General features: G+C 42.0%; 1 protein-coding gene across 1 annotated transcript in view; it reads right to left on the bottom strand.

Moving 5' to 3' along the window:
• Positions 1 to 2,271: 2,271 nt before the first annotated feature.
• LOC134359176 (anoctamin-2-like) overlaps positions 2,272 to 16,534 on the bottom strand; it is a 130,433-nt gene continuing 116,170 nt past the window's right edge. The window contains exons 24-25 of the mRNA XM_063072127.1: positions 15,882 to 15,987; positions 2,272 to 3,046 (exon numbers count right to left, since the gene is read on the bottom strand). Coding sequence (XP_062928197.1) covers positions 2,765 to 3,046; positions 15,882 to 15,987 — 388 coding nt within the window. The 3' untranslated portion in view covers positions 2,272 to 2,764. The remainder of the gene's footprint in view (positions 3,047 to 15,881; positions 15,988 to 16,534) is intronic.

The following is a 16,534-nucleotide window of genomic DNA, read 5'->3' as shown; positions in this document are numbered from 1 at the left end:
GAACTCAGCAGGGCAGGCAGCACCTATGGAGAGAAATAAACAATTGATATTTCGGGCCGAGATGCCTTTTCTGGCTTATTTTCTTCCCTTGTTTAAGTCTCTTTTTTGAAGTATTAATATGCATGCAATCACACACAGAGTTTGTTTCACTTCGGTTGCTTTTTGGACTATCTTTAATCAGTACTATTATTGCAAAGTGGCATCCTTTTGGAGTTAACTATGACAGGAAAAAATACTTGTGTTGGTTTACAGTAAAGTGCAATCATTAATTTATTTCTCAGCATATGTTTTGATTAAATAGGTAAAACCTCAGAAAAATCTGAGCCACAGACTTGAAATAGTTATTTACTCTGCTTTATTTCTAAGGCTGTTTACTCTCCTCCCCAGATGCAGCCTAAATTACTCAGTTCCTCCATTATTTCCAACCATAAGACATAGGAGCAGAATTAGGTCATTTGGCCCATTGAATCTGCTCTGACATCCAATCATGGCTGGAGGAATTCCAAGTGGCTGCCTCTTCGAGTTCATCTGCAGAAACAGCTTAAACTCCTCTCTTTAATGTCTAATTTTTTTATTTTTCAAGGTGGTTGGGGTTCTATCGAGGTCCTAATCTGCAAGTGGCGCTTAAACTGTTTTTTTTTACTGCGGATAAGTTCCTGTTCATGGAGCTCGCCGGCTGACCATTTTCCGACATTCTCCAGGTGCGGCTTGGAAGATGGCGCCTCCGGGACGCAGCCCTGTGGGCAACCGATTTCAGGCCAGTGTTGCTGACCGAGGCTTCGCGAGGAGATGGAACATCAGGATTTCCCTGCCGTGGATGTATGGACAGAGGTCTCTGTCGTCCAGCAAATCGCACACCCTCATTCTTCCAATGGTGGCAAGAGTTTGCTGCTGATTCTCGAGCCAGGAATCTCAGAATAAAAAAACAATGCTACAAACAGTAATATCGTAACCGTCACTGTCAGCCTGCCCCCTTTGCTGTGAAATAGGTGATATCTCTCTGTTCCTTGTTAGTGAGAGAGAGAGCCTGTGTCATGTCGAACTGTCCGATAAACAATAGTTTTTGTTGACTGCGGATCACGGTCTTTCTTTGCCGTCACTTGCCAGCTGGTGGGCTCAGGCGCTTTTTGCTGAACCGGGTGGGTGGGAGGTTGATGTGTTGATGCTTGCGGGGGGTGGGGGCTTTCGGGTTGTAATGTTTTTCTGTCATTCATTCTTTCGGGGTCTTTCTGTTTTTCGCGGATGTCTGCGAAGGCCAGTATTTCAGGTTGTGTACTGTATACACAATAAAAGGAAACATTTGAATTCAGAAGGTCCAGCAGCATCTACAGAAATGAATAAACAGCTGACGTTTTGGGCTGAGACCTTCTTCAGGATAATGGAACAGCAGTCTGCTCTGGTGGCCAAGGACTCTGGCGAAGCAGCAGTAGAAATGAATGCTGTCGTCCTCTGACAGGTCATCGGAATTGTACTTCATGATAGCACCATTTTTCCTGGGTAGTTCTAAGCAATACAAGTAAGAAAGACGGCTGGACTCCATTGGAATCTGTAACGCCATTTGAGCATAATGGCAGTTTTCTGAACTTGTGTCATCTAGGTGTAAAAAACTACAAAAAAAACCCTCTGATACAGGATATTGTTTCTGCATTTTACCAGATTCTGCAGTATGTCTCCAAGCTGGCATGGGAATGCTCCAAGGCTGGGCCTGCATTCTCCCATGCTCTGAAATTTGCAGCCATCTGCACAAGCACCAAGCTCTGCACTGTTCACATCCTGCAGCCAACTCCTGCAAACGCACTCCATATGACATTTCTGCTGTAGAACACAAGTGTGAACCAGAGAGGGGAAGAGGGGGATTAGGAGGGAAATTAGTTGTTGGAACTTACAATATTGCACTATTAGACTAAATGCAACTGCCTTTTTTCTGAGATTTACTTGCATGATGACATTCTCATATGAAGTTGCAGGGAAATGGAGCACAGGTGAATAAGTTAATCAGTTATAATTAATTGCCCCCTGGCAAAAGTGAAGGGCTAAGTGTATGAAATGATATTCCCACTGTGGAATCTAGCCTGGGGACCAGAGTCCATGTGATGCCTAGATAGGGATGGAATTGGCCACAAAATTTGGCAGATGTGCTCCTCATAGCCAAGATTCCAAGTTAGGATTGTGATTTTTTTTCAACTTTTCACTTCATACAGCTGGTTTGAAGAATAAAAGCAAACTAATTTGAAATAAGAGGTTTATTTTACCCAGAGTTGGCATTTTTGGGCAGGCATATTAAACATCTGCCTTGGTTATGATCCAAAGGAACCATTGTAAACTGTATATTGCCTATTTAAAACTCCTTTTTTAAAATGCAAACAGCAATTTACTTATTATTTTAATGATGAACAGTACATGATTGCAAACATTTAAATACATCACATGACTGATCTCAACAACTAACCCTAATAGGCTCAAACCTATCAACTTCCCTTTAGGTCCCTTTCTGACTTTGCAGTCAAGTTAAATGAACAGCCATCTGTTTACACTGATATCTTCCTATTATTTTTCAGTAAGTTCTTATCCACAAAGTTGTGTACTTGTGACAAGGTGCAGTCTTGCTTTTCCTGTGGTCTTGCAGTCCAGTCCGTACACACCACCATGATTTTCTGGTAAGAACATCATAGTTGCAGCTTATCTCAGATAGCAAACTTTCTCTTGTTCCCCCAATGTCATAATGTCAAGTGCACAGGGGTTAGTCCTCTGAATCACTGTAAGCTCAGACATCGGTGTGCCTAAGGCTATATGATGTCAACTTGCAATGCTGATTTCTGTTGGGTTGGGAGAAGCTGGCTGCTCGAGCCTTTCGAATGTCACTGCTGGGGTTTTTCTTCTGCCTGTCCCGCACCAAAAAGCTTTCAATTAGATGAATTTTCTCCCGCTCTTCCTTCAGGAACACATCGACGAGAAGACTCTTCTCCCTTTTCATGCGTACGCTGATGTCCTTGGGAATATCGGGTATCAGCCAATGAAGAACATCACTTAAAAACATCACCAGGTTCTGAAAGTTAAGAAAGAGAGCACTGGGTGATTACAGGGTTCACTTATGACAGCCTCACATTTCCCCTCAGCGCCCTCCAGGGTGTGAAGTATAGGCAGGGGAAAAAGTCAGTCTTAATTTGTGTTCAGCAGGGGGTAAATTACCGAGAACATTTATTATAAACTCAGAGAGAAGAGTCCCAGTGCATTGAAGACAGTCCTGTGCTGACTCTTTGAAAGAGATGCCACAAAAACACAAGATAATCGCTACTTCAGCCTGTCCCAACTTTCAGTATTATTATGATGAATCTATGCCAGGCCTCTTCTCTGCTAGCTCCACACAGCCCTCAGTTCCCTGATCTTTGAAAAAAATTACCTGCCCCCCTCTTTAAATACTCCCAATGGTTTAACCTCCACCATACTCTGGGACAGAGAACTCCAAAGGTTCCCCACTCTCGGTAAGAACAAATACTTAAGTTTTAGATGAGCATTCCCTAATCTTATAACTACGTCATGCCATTCAAGACTCCTACTAACGGAAACACCCTCCAGTTAAGATGGCGCTGATTTGCAGTCTCTATTGAGGTCATGGCTCAGACTTAGTTGATGTCTAAGTTCATGGAGGTGGTTTAGGGGACAGAAAGGTGATTTAGGGCTTAGGACAGGGATGTGGAGGGGTTAAAGGTTAGGCTGCTGCTCCATGCTCTGCATTTGAACAGAATGATGTGGATGGGTGGTGAAGAACATCTGGAGTCTGTGCCTCCACTCCACCCTCGAAGACCTATGATGTGGACATGGGCCAAAGGACATCCGGAGTCTAGACCTCCTCCCTGTCTTCAAAGGCCAGAGACGTGGACGTGTGATGAAGGACAGCTGCAGACATTGGGCTGGCAAGTGCTGTGGACGAGGAAATGGTGGCTCACTGGGTCAGCGAGTCCCCTCAGGTCATGGTTCCCAGGATTGGCTTTCCATGTGAATAGGAGACACGAGATTCACTGACCCCCTAGCTATATAAGTCAGTGAGTCTGGAGTTTGAGGCCGGGAGTTGGGGTCCTGTTATTGGGTAGTTTTGGGATTGATACCAAAGATCGAAGCCCGAAGATCACTTGGAAGTCCATAAGTCAAAGCCCAATATCTGAAGCCCTGGATCTAAGATCTTGAAAGCCCACTGGGGAAGTCGAAGGCCCAATTGTCTGCAAATCCCCGAGTCTACTGGAAGCTGGAGGCCCAGAGGCCTGCCCGAGTTCGGAGGACTGTCTGTGTGTGCAAGCTGATGTGTGGGTGGCTGGGGGGGAGGAAATGTCTTGTTTTTCTGTTGTGTTGCTGCTGCTATATTCTGTTTTGTTGTGTTCTGTGTTGTCCTGCTGAGCATTGAAACATTCTAAGTTGGCACTGGAATGTATGGCAACACTTGCTGGCTACCGCAGCATATCTTTGGGTTTTGCTGGTTTGCAACACAAATGATCATTTCACTGTATGTTTCGATGCACGTGGTAAATAAATGAATCTGAAACTCAACATCTACCCAATCAGTCTAATTTCTGATTCCTCCTCATAATGATGCAATCAATGTCTCTTTTCAAGGATATAACTTTGGATGTTAGTAGTGAATGTGTTTGCACCAATGTTTTTTAGTTCCCCTCTGATTGTTATGCCAACTGTGTCCTCTAGTTACTGATTATCTTACTGGCAGAAACTTTTTTTTAAACTTTATCAAGGTCCTCCAGATCTTTCAGCACCTTTATTGCACATACCCTGACCTGTTCGCATTCAAAACTGCAGTCCTTCATTTCTTTAAAATTACACGTATTCTCTTTTCCAGGTCTTGGCATCTTTCTTATAATGCAACATCCAAAACAACAATACTGCCACTTTCTTACACATTTACTCTGATTTTCCTGAGTTGGGGCTGCTGCTCATGTTGCCTGCCTGCATTTCCCTTGGCCTCAGTTTGTGTTTCTGGATTTGGAAGACTAGTCCTGTTGGTGGAGATGGTCCTAGAGCCCAGAGGTCATTCATTAGCAGCGATGAATCCTGAGTGACATAACTGGGTAACTAAGATGGGGCAAAAGACTGCTGCCCACAACATGCACCTGTTTAATGTCGACAAAAAGCAGAACCAGCTCCAACCTCATCTCTAGCTCTGCCGTACATCATAGCCCTCAAAAGCCTTGATTCCTTTACAGGCGGATTTATGACATTCCAGGATTGATATCCATATGAATAGGAGACACGAGATCCATTGATTCCCCCCGCCCTTGGCATTATTTCAAAGAACAGTGCTAAGTGGTTTGGAATAACTTACTTGATTGTTCAACTCAAGTCTGAGAAGTTAGATCCAAATGTATAAGAAGTCAACCATACAATCAAAGCAGTGTTTTCAGATCAAAATGCATTCATTTCAACTTCTTTAAAAATCAAAAACACTGTGGTACTTTCTTTTAGGGAACATTATTTTGTGCCTTGTGGTGCTGAGTGCTTTGCAGTCATTTAGTTGATTGTGCAACTTAATTCTGAGAAGTTAGATCTACATATGAATATTCACTAGATCATTATCACTTTAACGTGGAGGAATTGGCTGCATCAATACTTAAATTACAACTCTTCTGAGAGGCAGGATGGTGCTTTAGTCACGTATAACTAGGGGAGAAAATGCAGTAACCTCTTATTTTATTTCAGCACAGGTATCCAGGATGATTCAATAGGATAAAATGAAAACAACAAAAAAAAAGAAAACCAACTTGTTTTCCTTACTTAATCTCGGTTTCTGTCATGGACAATTTCATCAGGAAGCTTACCACTTACCTTGATCTGTGATTTAGTTTAGTTCTTCTCCCTTGGCCACAGGCCACTTTCAGTGTGCCTTACGTAAGTGAAATCTCTTTGAAATTATGTCACAAGTTCTTTAGAGGCAGCAGTCCTAGTAGTACATTACTACCTCTGTACTACACAGCAGTATCAAAGTCAAACAACTTGACATAGTGGATCAGATTTACAGCAGTCAGAGCTATGTGGATGTCAACCACATAAATTGCTTCCCATGTCTCCACTTAATTTAAAAAATGTCTTTAGTACAATGCTAACTGGGCTGCATGCACACCATAGCCTAGATTATTAGTGCTCAAGTTTATTGAGAGAGCATTGAACCCAGGATCTTGAGAACCTAATGACAAGAAATACCACATCTGTAGCTACAGGTGACAAAACAGACCCTGATGACTGCTGTGGTGCAGTAAACCCTGATCAGTAATACGAGTGCATTAACATTTCCTTGTCAGTGTTAATCTGCCGATGGAAGCTTGGAACTGTGCATTGACAAATAAAGACAATGTGTGGTCCAGATCTACCAAAATCAAAGGACTGAGTGAAACTAAAGCCAAGATGTTTGATTTTGGTCATATGATTATCAGCCTAAGTGGCTTCCCCAAAGCATCTGACCCCTTCATCTATGTCAAGCCCACTACTGGCAATCACTATTTATGTAACCCATTTCCTCAGTAGTATCCTCTCTGGGAATGGATAGCACTGGTTCATAGCTGTGAGGAATTGGGTCATAGAATCATTGAGATGTACAGCACCAAAACAAGCCCTTTGTACCATTGTGTCAATGCCAACCATCATGTCTACCTATACTATTCCCACTTGCCTGCATTTATTCCAAATCCCTCTATGGCCCGCTCATTTAATCATCTTTCTAGATGCCTCTTAAATTTTGCCACTGTTCCTGTCTCCATCATCTTCTCTGGCAACTCCTTCTGGATGCCAGCTACTTCTTGTATGAAAAAATTATCCCTCAGATCTCCTTTAAGCCTTCTCCTTCTCGCCATAAAACCATGTCCCTAGTTCTGGACACCGATGTGAGAGCAGGCCTTCCTACGGTTAACTGAAAGACTTGGGTCAGCAGGACAAGCATCAGCTATGAGAATCTTTAGCTGATGGCAAAGCCCCAACCCATTTTCCAGAAGCACTAAAAATTAAACAACTGAAGGAAATACTCTATGAAATAACAATACATGAAACAGTGTTATACAGCACAGAATCACACTCTTAGTCCACAAGGCTCTGTGCTTAGCTTCCTGCTTTGTACCTATGATCTTGTGGATAAGTACAGCTCCAGTGTCATATTCAAGTTTGCTGATGATACCATTGCTGATGGCTGAATTAAAGATCGTGACAAATTGGTGTATGGGAGGGTTATTGAAAATCTGGATGAATGGTGTCACAATAACAACCTCTCAATCAATATCAGCAAAATCAAAGAACTGTGGGCTGAAGTACCTGTGTTGTGCTGTAGGTTTTTTTTTTAACTGATTATCGATTAAAGGAGGAAGAAACCAGAGGTCCATGAGCCAGTTTTCATTTGGGGATCAGAGGTGGAGAGGGTCCAGTAATTTTAAGTTCCTTGGTGTTATTGTATCAGACAATATGGGGCAAAGTGGAAGTGTAGAGGTTAGTGCAACACTTTACAGTACCAGTGACTCAATTCCTGCCGCTGCCTGTTCTCCCCGTGACTATGTAGGTTTCCTCTGGTGATCCAGTTTCCTCCCACAGTCAAAAGACGTACTGGTTGGTAGGTTAACTGGCGATTGTAAATTGTCCCATGATTAGGCTACAGTTAAATCGGGGAAATTGCTTGGCGGGGCGGCTCGAAGAGTTGGAAGAGCGTACTCCGCGCTGTATCTCAATAAAATAAAAGACCTGCCCTGGGACCGGTATGTAGTGCCATTACAAAGAAAACAATAGAGTGCCTTTACTTTCTTCTGCAGATTCAGTATATCACCTAAAACTTTCACTAACTGCTATAGATGTACAGTGGAGAGCATCCTGACTGGTTGCATCACAGCCTGGCATGGAAACATTAATGCACAAAACTGGAAAAGCCTACAAAAAGTGGTGGACACAACCCAGTCCTTCATAGGCAAAACCCTCCCCACCATTGAACACACCGTTATTACCCTTCAACCATAAAGTCTGCTGAATCAGTGTGGACAATTTCACTCACCTCAACTCTGAACTGATTCCACAACTCATTTTCAATGACTCCACGACTCATGTTCTCAGTTTAATCTATCTATCTATCTGTGGAGTATATCTTATCTTGCACTTTGGTTGTTTGTCAGTCTTTGTGTGTAGTTTTCATTAATTCTATTGCATTTTTCTGTCCTACTCTGAATGCTTACAAGAAAATGAACCTCAAGGTACTTTAACACGAGGAAATCTGCAGATGCTGGAATTTCAAGCAACACACATAAAAGTTGCCGGTGAACACAGCAGGCCAGGCAGCATCTCTAGGAAGAGGTACAGTCGACGTTTCGGGCTGAGACCGAGTCCTGACAAAGGGTCTCGGCCCGAAACGTCGACTGTACCTCTTCCTAAAGATGCTGCCTGGCCTGCTGTGTTCACCAGCAACTTTTATGTGTGTTGCTCAAGGTACTTTGTGGTACTTTGAAGTACTTTTAGGTAAAGTCATGGTACTTAAATTAAAAATTTATGTTGAACTTTGAACACTGACCATTTATACTAATCCTATTTTGTTATCAATCGCATTTTGTTATCCCCATATTCCTATCTAAACCTGCAAGATTCAGCCACTTGCCTACACGAAGGCAATTGATAGTGTCCGATTAACCTACCGATGGAATGTATGTGGGATGTGGAGGGAAACGTCAGCAGTCAGAGGAAACTATGCAGTAATGGAATAAAGATGTAAGTTTCACACAAGCTGCACCGGAGGTCAGGGTTAAAACTGGCTCTCTAAAATGCAGCTCGATTATGAGGAAATCTGCAGATGCTGGAAATCCAAAGCAATGCACATAAAATGCTGGAGGAACTCAGCGGGTCAGGTGGTATCTATAGAAAAAGAGTGCGCAGTTGACGTTTCAGGCCAAGACACTTTATCAGGATTGGGAAAAAATACGAGAAGTCAGAGCAAGATGATGGTGAAAGGAGAGGAAGTAGTACAGGGTGGTAGGTGATAGATGAAACCGGGGGGTGGTGTGGGCGAGGGGCGGTGAGGGATGAAGTAAAGGGCTGGGGAGTTGGTTGGTGGAAAGGATGAAGGACTGGAGAAGGATGAAGTGTATGTTGCAGATCTATTAGCTGTGCTGCCCCATAATTCTAAAAAACATAAAAGGAAATATAATTAAGAAACAATGGTACCCACATTATCCTTTCCTTTCATCCTCACAGTACCATAATCCCCAAAACTCGATTGTGAGTAAATCCCCAAGCACATCATGAAGGATCACACCCACCACTCTAATAGGCTGTTTGTCCCACTCCCATCAGAAAGGAGGCTACACAGATTTCACGTCAGGACCACAGGACTCAGAAACTTCCAAAAAGCCATCAAGGCTATCAACATCTCCACCATTAACCCACCCCACCACCACCACACCACTACCACATACACATCACCTAGCATTGCATTATGTATATATAATCAGTCTACATACAGTACAGTGCAACAGTCTTAGGCCTCAGGGCTGGTTGTGTCTTCACCCATGTCGCTGGCATTCCAAGTTACAGACAAGTAAATTCAGGACTAATATGTCTGTGTGAAAGTTTGCCTGCTAAATTCTAGCAATTCTACAGTATATGGAACTGCTGGCGAACCCGGGAAAATGCAGTCTTAGATGTGTCTTTAGCTACTTGAGAAGGTATAAAACATTGAGTGCAGGGTCGAGAGAGAGAATATAAACTGAGCAGATTGTGAGAATGCCAACAGATATTTATGTATATCTACGTATTCAGAATGGGAACTCAAGAAGTGAACCAAAATACACCCGAAGTGCTGGAGGAACTCAGCAGGTCAGACTTCCATTGAAAACGATGTTTTAGGCTGAGACCCTTCATCAGGACTGGGAAAAAAAGAGATTAGAAGTCAGAATAAAAAGGTGGGGGGAGTCGTGGAAGTTCAAGAAATTGACTTTAAGGCCACACAGGTCGGAGGAGCAACACCTTACATTCTGTCTGGTTAGCCTCCAACCTGATGGAATGAACATTGATTTCTCGAACTTCTGGTAATTCCCCCGCCCCCCCCCCCACTTCAGCTTTAGCATTTTGCATTCCCATTTCCCTTTCAGATCTTATCTCCTTATCTGCCCATCACCTTCCTCTGGTGCTCCTCCCCCTTCCCTTTCTTCCATGGCCTTCTGTCCTCTCCTATCAGATTCTCCCTTCTCCAACCCTGTATCTCTTTCACCAATTGACTTCCCAGCTCTTTACTTCACCACCCCCGCTCCTGGTTTCACCCTATATCACCTACCACCCTGTACCTCTTCCTTTCCTCCCTCCACCTTCTTACTCTGACTTCTAATTTTTTTTCAGTCCTGATGAAGGGCCTCAGCCCAAAACGTCAACTGTTTAATCTTTTCCATAGGTAGTGCCTGGTCTGCTGAGTTCCTCCAGCATTTTGGGTGTATGACTTTGATTTCCAACGTCTGCAGATTTTCTCTTGTTTGTGATTCAAGAAGTGAACAACTTCTCCGCCCTGCATTCTGCACTACCAGTTCTCCATGTCAAAGTGACACCATCATTCACAAAGAATACTGCTTTATAGACAATCTGTTCCTTGCAGTTACCTGAATTACTGATACAAAGCACACAAAGATCGCCTGCAAAACATTAATCACATTGATTCTCTCTCTACAAGTACTGATTCAACCTTCAGGAGATATCAGGCAGTTGCCCATATTCTTTCTGAAATCAACAACAGCCTGGAATAACCTTCAGGAATAATCAACGATAATGGATAGTAGAAACGATTAAGCCATAATTAAGGGCACACAGGCTGACTGAAACGTGGATCCTTCAGTTAAACACCCTACCCTAGGTAAATGACCTACTGTCAGAAGGTCCCATTATTAGCTTAGTAAACTGCAGAGCACTAGGAATCTTAGGACAAAGGAGCTTGCAGCCCAGAAACCCAATAGTTCTATGAATAGCTCACCAAAGGCTTCCCCATAAACATTACTTCCTGCCATTTTCCCATTCTGCTGAATAGTTTACATTTGCCTCTTAAACTCCACTTTCACATTTTGATTCTTCAGCTAGATCTCAGAACAGTGGGTGATAATCATCCAGTCCTGTTTTGACCTGTGCTTCCCTTCAGAGCAATTGAATTGAAAGGGATGACAACATTATTGACTGGCTGATACCTGCAGCTTGTGTTCCAACGGGTAACAAATACATTACAAGATGTCATCCTCTTTTCAATTTATTGTAAATACTGATATTAAACCTCAGTCACTTTCTGCTCAATTTTGAGCACAGAACTCTGCTTGTTGGGTGCCACAGTGGCAGAGATGAAAGAGCTGCCGTCCTCACATCTCCAAGAACCTTGGTTCAAAACTGACTTCTGGAGTTTACACCTTCTCACCATGGCCATGAGATTCCCAGTGACATAAAGATAAGCAGAGTGCGGCCATCTTAAAATTAATACAATAATGCGAAGCTCCGGCAAATTGATTTCACCCAGGGTAAATATGAAGTCATCCATCTTGGAACAGAATACTATCATATCAGTGGACTGACTGCAGACACAGAGGGCACAGAAGCTCAGAATCTATTCTGTTGAATTTAATTGGGTAGGGTATGAATTAAGAGATAATTTGTTTGAGGAACAAAGAGAGAAACTGATGGGACGAAGGAACAGATTTTTTTAAAGTTAGGTTTTTTCAGGAATGAAAATAGAGAATACTTTGTAATGTTGAATATGTTGAAGTTTAGAACTCACCACTGCAAAAAGCAATTGCAGTTATTGCTCATGTATGAGTATGATAGATTGTTCATAACTAAAGTTGTTAAAACCTATTGAGTTAAAGAAATGGACATAGATCAACTATTATCTCACTGAATGGTCCAACAAATTCAATGTGCTGACTAGACTTTTTAAATGTAACACACTGATTAACATGCCCTTTCAGCCAAGCCTGTGAAATGTTCCCTTGACAACAGTGATTGCCCAGATGAAGGATTTCGAACTGAAATGTTGACTGTCTATTTACCTCCCTGCCTGACTTGCTGAGTCCTTCCAGCATCTTGTGCGTCACATCAGTGATTGTTCCATAGCGAAAACTGAGGAAGTATTCAACCAGAGGAGAATACTGCACTGAAGTGCAATTATACTAATCCACATAAAGAAAGCTCCCTGACCATAATCAACTGATGCTGGGGAAACATTTCTTAATGTTTAATAGATGGAAAACTGAAAGAAAAATCATCGAAATTTACTTTTCCACCAAGTCAAATATCAAGCAGATTGGAAACTCATCTGCTTTTAACCTGGCTGTGGTTGTAGTGAAACCCTTCGTCATTCTCAGCTACAGTGTGCTTGTGACAGCCTGTCAGGCCAAACAGTCACTTTCTGCTTCCAAGTGTGAATTGGTAATGGTGAAACAGAGTCAACAGGGCACCTAAAACCTTTGTGGAAGGTGTGGACAGCAAACAATTTCCCCAATTAGTTATATTTGAGGTCTATGTTCTGTGGAGTGCAGAAGACTTGGGGTTAAGTGACCTACAGCATCCAATTTGGTGCATTTTTATGCCTTATTGAGCAGGGCATATGACTATGCAACACAATTAATGTGACAATTGTCAAGTTATTTTGGTAATGAATGATTATGGTCTGAATTAAAGTTATCTCTCTGGTTTCCATTTCTCTGGTTGGTTTGTTCTGCAATACCTATCATGACTTGTACTAAGGATGGGAATGTCAAGAGAGGCTGAGAAAAATGAGCCAAGTCGCCTGGTGAAATGAAACACTTGCTCTGTGTTTCCCATTCTCTAGGTTATGTGTCAGGAACAATGAGTGATTGATTGCTTGAACAGGAAAACATCGATTTAATCTTGTTCAAAGTGAAACATGATGCTTCACTTGATGAAATACTCCACTGTGCATCTTAATATGGCTGACTGGTGCAATTGTTTCCAATGAACCTTACCTTGAATTCCATGAGCAAATTTTCATTACTAATTAAGAGTGGAGTTCATTTTCTTTAAACATTAGTCCTTCAAAGCATCTGCCTACCCAATACTTCTCATGATCCATCTTCTCTTCCTATACCAAGTTCTCATTTTATCTTAACTGAGTTCCAAAATGTTTCTAATTCTCAGGCCTATCATTATTTCTGGTAATTTAATTAGGGCTCTTTTCATTTCGAATTGTTGTTAGTTTCTTTTATCAATATTTGATTACTTTTCCTTTGGGTTCTTGTGCTTGGTTGAATATTGACGCTGATGATGACAATCGTCATAGTGTGGGGAGGTTATTTGGTTTGCATTGGAAATATAAATTTTCAGGCTGCTCATGTGAACTGTCTTTCAGTCATTGAGTCCACGTTGAACTGGTGTGACGATACATCTCTCCCATGCTCAGTTGATAGTCTTCAAAGTCTTCTTCTGCCTATGGTCACTGCTGATCTTCATACTCTGTCTCGTGTCCCTCAGGCAGAGAAGAGAATAAGAGAATGCCTGATCTTTTCAGGGATGCACTTGAACTCCTCGGTCCCTCTGTTCTGTAACACCTTCCGGGACCCTGTACAAATCCTATCCTGGTTTGACCTCCCAAAGTTACGAGCATAAATGGAAAGGATCTTTGCACTGTTTTGTCCTTTGTGTGTATATATGATATTTTAAAAACCCTATTATCTGTATTGAAAGCCATTTTCCATTCTTCACTTAGCCCACATACCCAGCTGATCAAAACCCTCTGCAATTTTTCATAACCTTCTACACTGTCTACTGCACCACCTATTTTAATATCATCCATAACATTACTAATCGCGCCTTGTACATTCCCACCTAAATATTTGTAAATAAATTAGAAACCACAGAGGTCCCTGAGGCACACAAGTAGACACAGGTTTCCAGTCTGAGAGACAACCCTCGACCATTCCACTCTGTTTCCTACTACTGAACCAATTACGAATCCAATCTGTATTCTCCCCCATAATCCCATGTGATCTTATCTTCCACACTTGCCTGCAATGGGGGAGCTCGTCAAAGTCTTTTTTAAGGTCTATATAGATAACATCCACTTCCCTACCCTCATCTACACTGAACTCTAAGAGATTTTTCAGACATGACTTCCCACACACAAAGGTGTGCTGACTGTTCCATATGAGACCTTATCTCTCCAAGTATTAGTAGATGTTGTCCCTCAGAATCCCCTCTACCAAATTTCTCACTAGTGATGTCATTCTCAGTGGCCTGTGATGTCCTGGCTTGTTTATAAAATCTCTTTTTAAACAAAGGAGCTCATTAGCCACTCTCTAGTCCTCCAGAATCTCACCTGAGCCATACATGAAGCAAAAGTCTCTGAAAGGGTCTCCACAACTTCTTCTCCATCTTCCCACAAGGTCCAAGAATGCACTAGGTCAGGCCCTGGGGATTTATCCACCCGAGGGCACTTCAAGGCTTCCAATACCTCCTCCCCGCTAATTCATATGTGGTCCAAGAAAATATCAGTTACATCCCTTATTTTCTTAGCTTCCATCATTCTCCCCACACTAAAAAATGAAGAGCAATAGTCATTAAAAATCTCACCCATTTCCTTTACTTCCACTTATAGATGTCTATGCTGATCTTTAAGGGAACCCATTCTCCCAGTAGTTATGATTTTAATCTTAATATACCTATAAAATCACTTGGGATTTTTCTTCATTTTGCCTGCCAGATCTATCTCATATCATCTTCTTGCCCTCCTAACTTCTCTTCTAAGTGCACTCGTTCATTTCTTGTCATCATCACGACGATCACTAGTTCCTCAATGCTCATGCACAGTGTATGCCTTGTGCTTTTTCTTAACTAGAGCTCCAATACCTCTTGTCAACCAGTTTTCTGAAACTTGCCAGCTTTGCCCTTCACCCTAACAGGTACATGCAGGCCCTGAACTCTTGACATCACATATTTAAAGGTATCCCACTTGGAAGACACTCCTTTCCCTTTAAAAAATATTGCCCGAACAACCACCGCAAGATCCTGTTTACTGGCTCCAAAAGTTGCTCTGCTTCAGTTCAGGATCTTAATTGGTCAACCCACCAATTATTTCTCTATAATTAATTTTAAGCTAATAGAATTATAGCTACTAGACTCACCTACAACACTTTGCCCGCTCCATCCACCACAAGTGGAACTTTCTGGTGGTTAAACATTTTCATTCCGATTCCCATCCCCATACTGACACGTTAGTCCATGGTCTCCCCTTGTGCCAAGATAAGGCCATCCTCAGGGTGGAGGAGCTACACTTTATATTCTGTCTGGGTAGCCTCCAACCTGATGGCATGGATATTGACGTATCCTTCCAGAAAAAAATTATCCCCCCTCCTCCCTTGCCTATTACTTCCCTTGTGTCCCCTCCTCCTTCCTGTTCTCCTATGATCCACTCTCCTCTCTTACCAGATTCCTTCTTCTCCACTCCTTGTCCTTTACCACCCACCAGGCTTCACCTATCACATTCTAGCTGCCCTCTTTCCCCTCCCCCTACTTTTTTATTCCCCTTCCTTCTCTGTCCTGAAGAAGAGTCTTGGCCCGAACTATTTAAATTTAATTGCACAGAGGCTACTTGACCAGCTAGGTTCCTCCAGCATTGTGTATTTGTTACCTTTTCCAATTGCCCAACCTCATTTCCCAGGAGGATGACCAGTATAGCACCCTCTCCAGTAGGTCCCTCTATATATTGATTGAGAAAGCTTTCTTGGACCTGTTTATTTCGAACTAAGGTCTAACCTACCTATAGCAATTGATATCTTCAAAATGTGTTTATTTTTAGAGAACCTTGTTGACTTTGTTACAATTATTGCTCCACTTATGTACAAACGGTATTGGTACTGTTAATCTAACTGCAAATCACTTACCTGGAAGATGATAACAAAGATCAAGCGAGCAGCCAGGATTGTCCAATACTGCTTGGAATAGTCATATGCATGATCAGACCATGGTGGCTCTCTGTAATCCTTATACCTGTAGCAATGTGTCAGGGTGGGAGAGAGTACAGGTTCTACAATTAGTTAAACTAAATTGCAATATTAGAACCATAGAACATTACAGCACAGAAACAGACCTTTTGGCCCTTCTTGGCTGTACCGAACCTTATTATATAAGTAAGAAAGAATACTTATGCAGTTATATATCCACAGGAAAAAATGTTCTTTCGAAGAAAAACAAAAAATGTATAATTGTTGGTAGGATCAGATTCTGCAGTTTGAATCACCAAGAAGAACTCACAAATGGAGGTCAGTAAGAGTTACTATGGGCAGTCTCAATACCAAATACACAAGTGATGGAACCTCCATCTCTTTTAAATGCTTTGCTATGATTGCAGTCATTAGCAACTTGGATTGCAGATCACAGGCCCATCATTTGATTGAAGAACTATTTCTACAGCTCAATTAATGTAAAGTATTGCACAAAAGCATTCCTTTTACCAGCTAAGTGAGAACTTCACATTGCTACACCAATTAAGAAAAAGAATATGGAGGGAGACATTAATCTTGAGAGAAAACTTTAA

This window comes from Mobula hypostoma, chromosome 20, assembly GCF_963921235.1.
Source record: "Mobula hypostoma chromosome 20, sMobHyp1.1, whole genome shotgun sequence".
Lineage (NCBI taxonomy): Eukaryota > Metazoa > Chordata > Chondrichthyes > Myliobatiformes > Myliobatidae > Mobula > Mobula hypostoma.
This window is presented reverse-complemented; position numbering and strand designations above follow the sequence as displayed.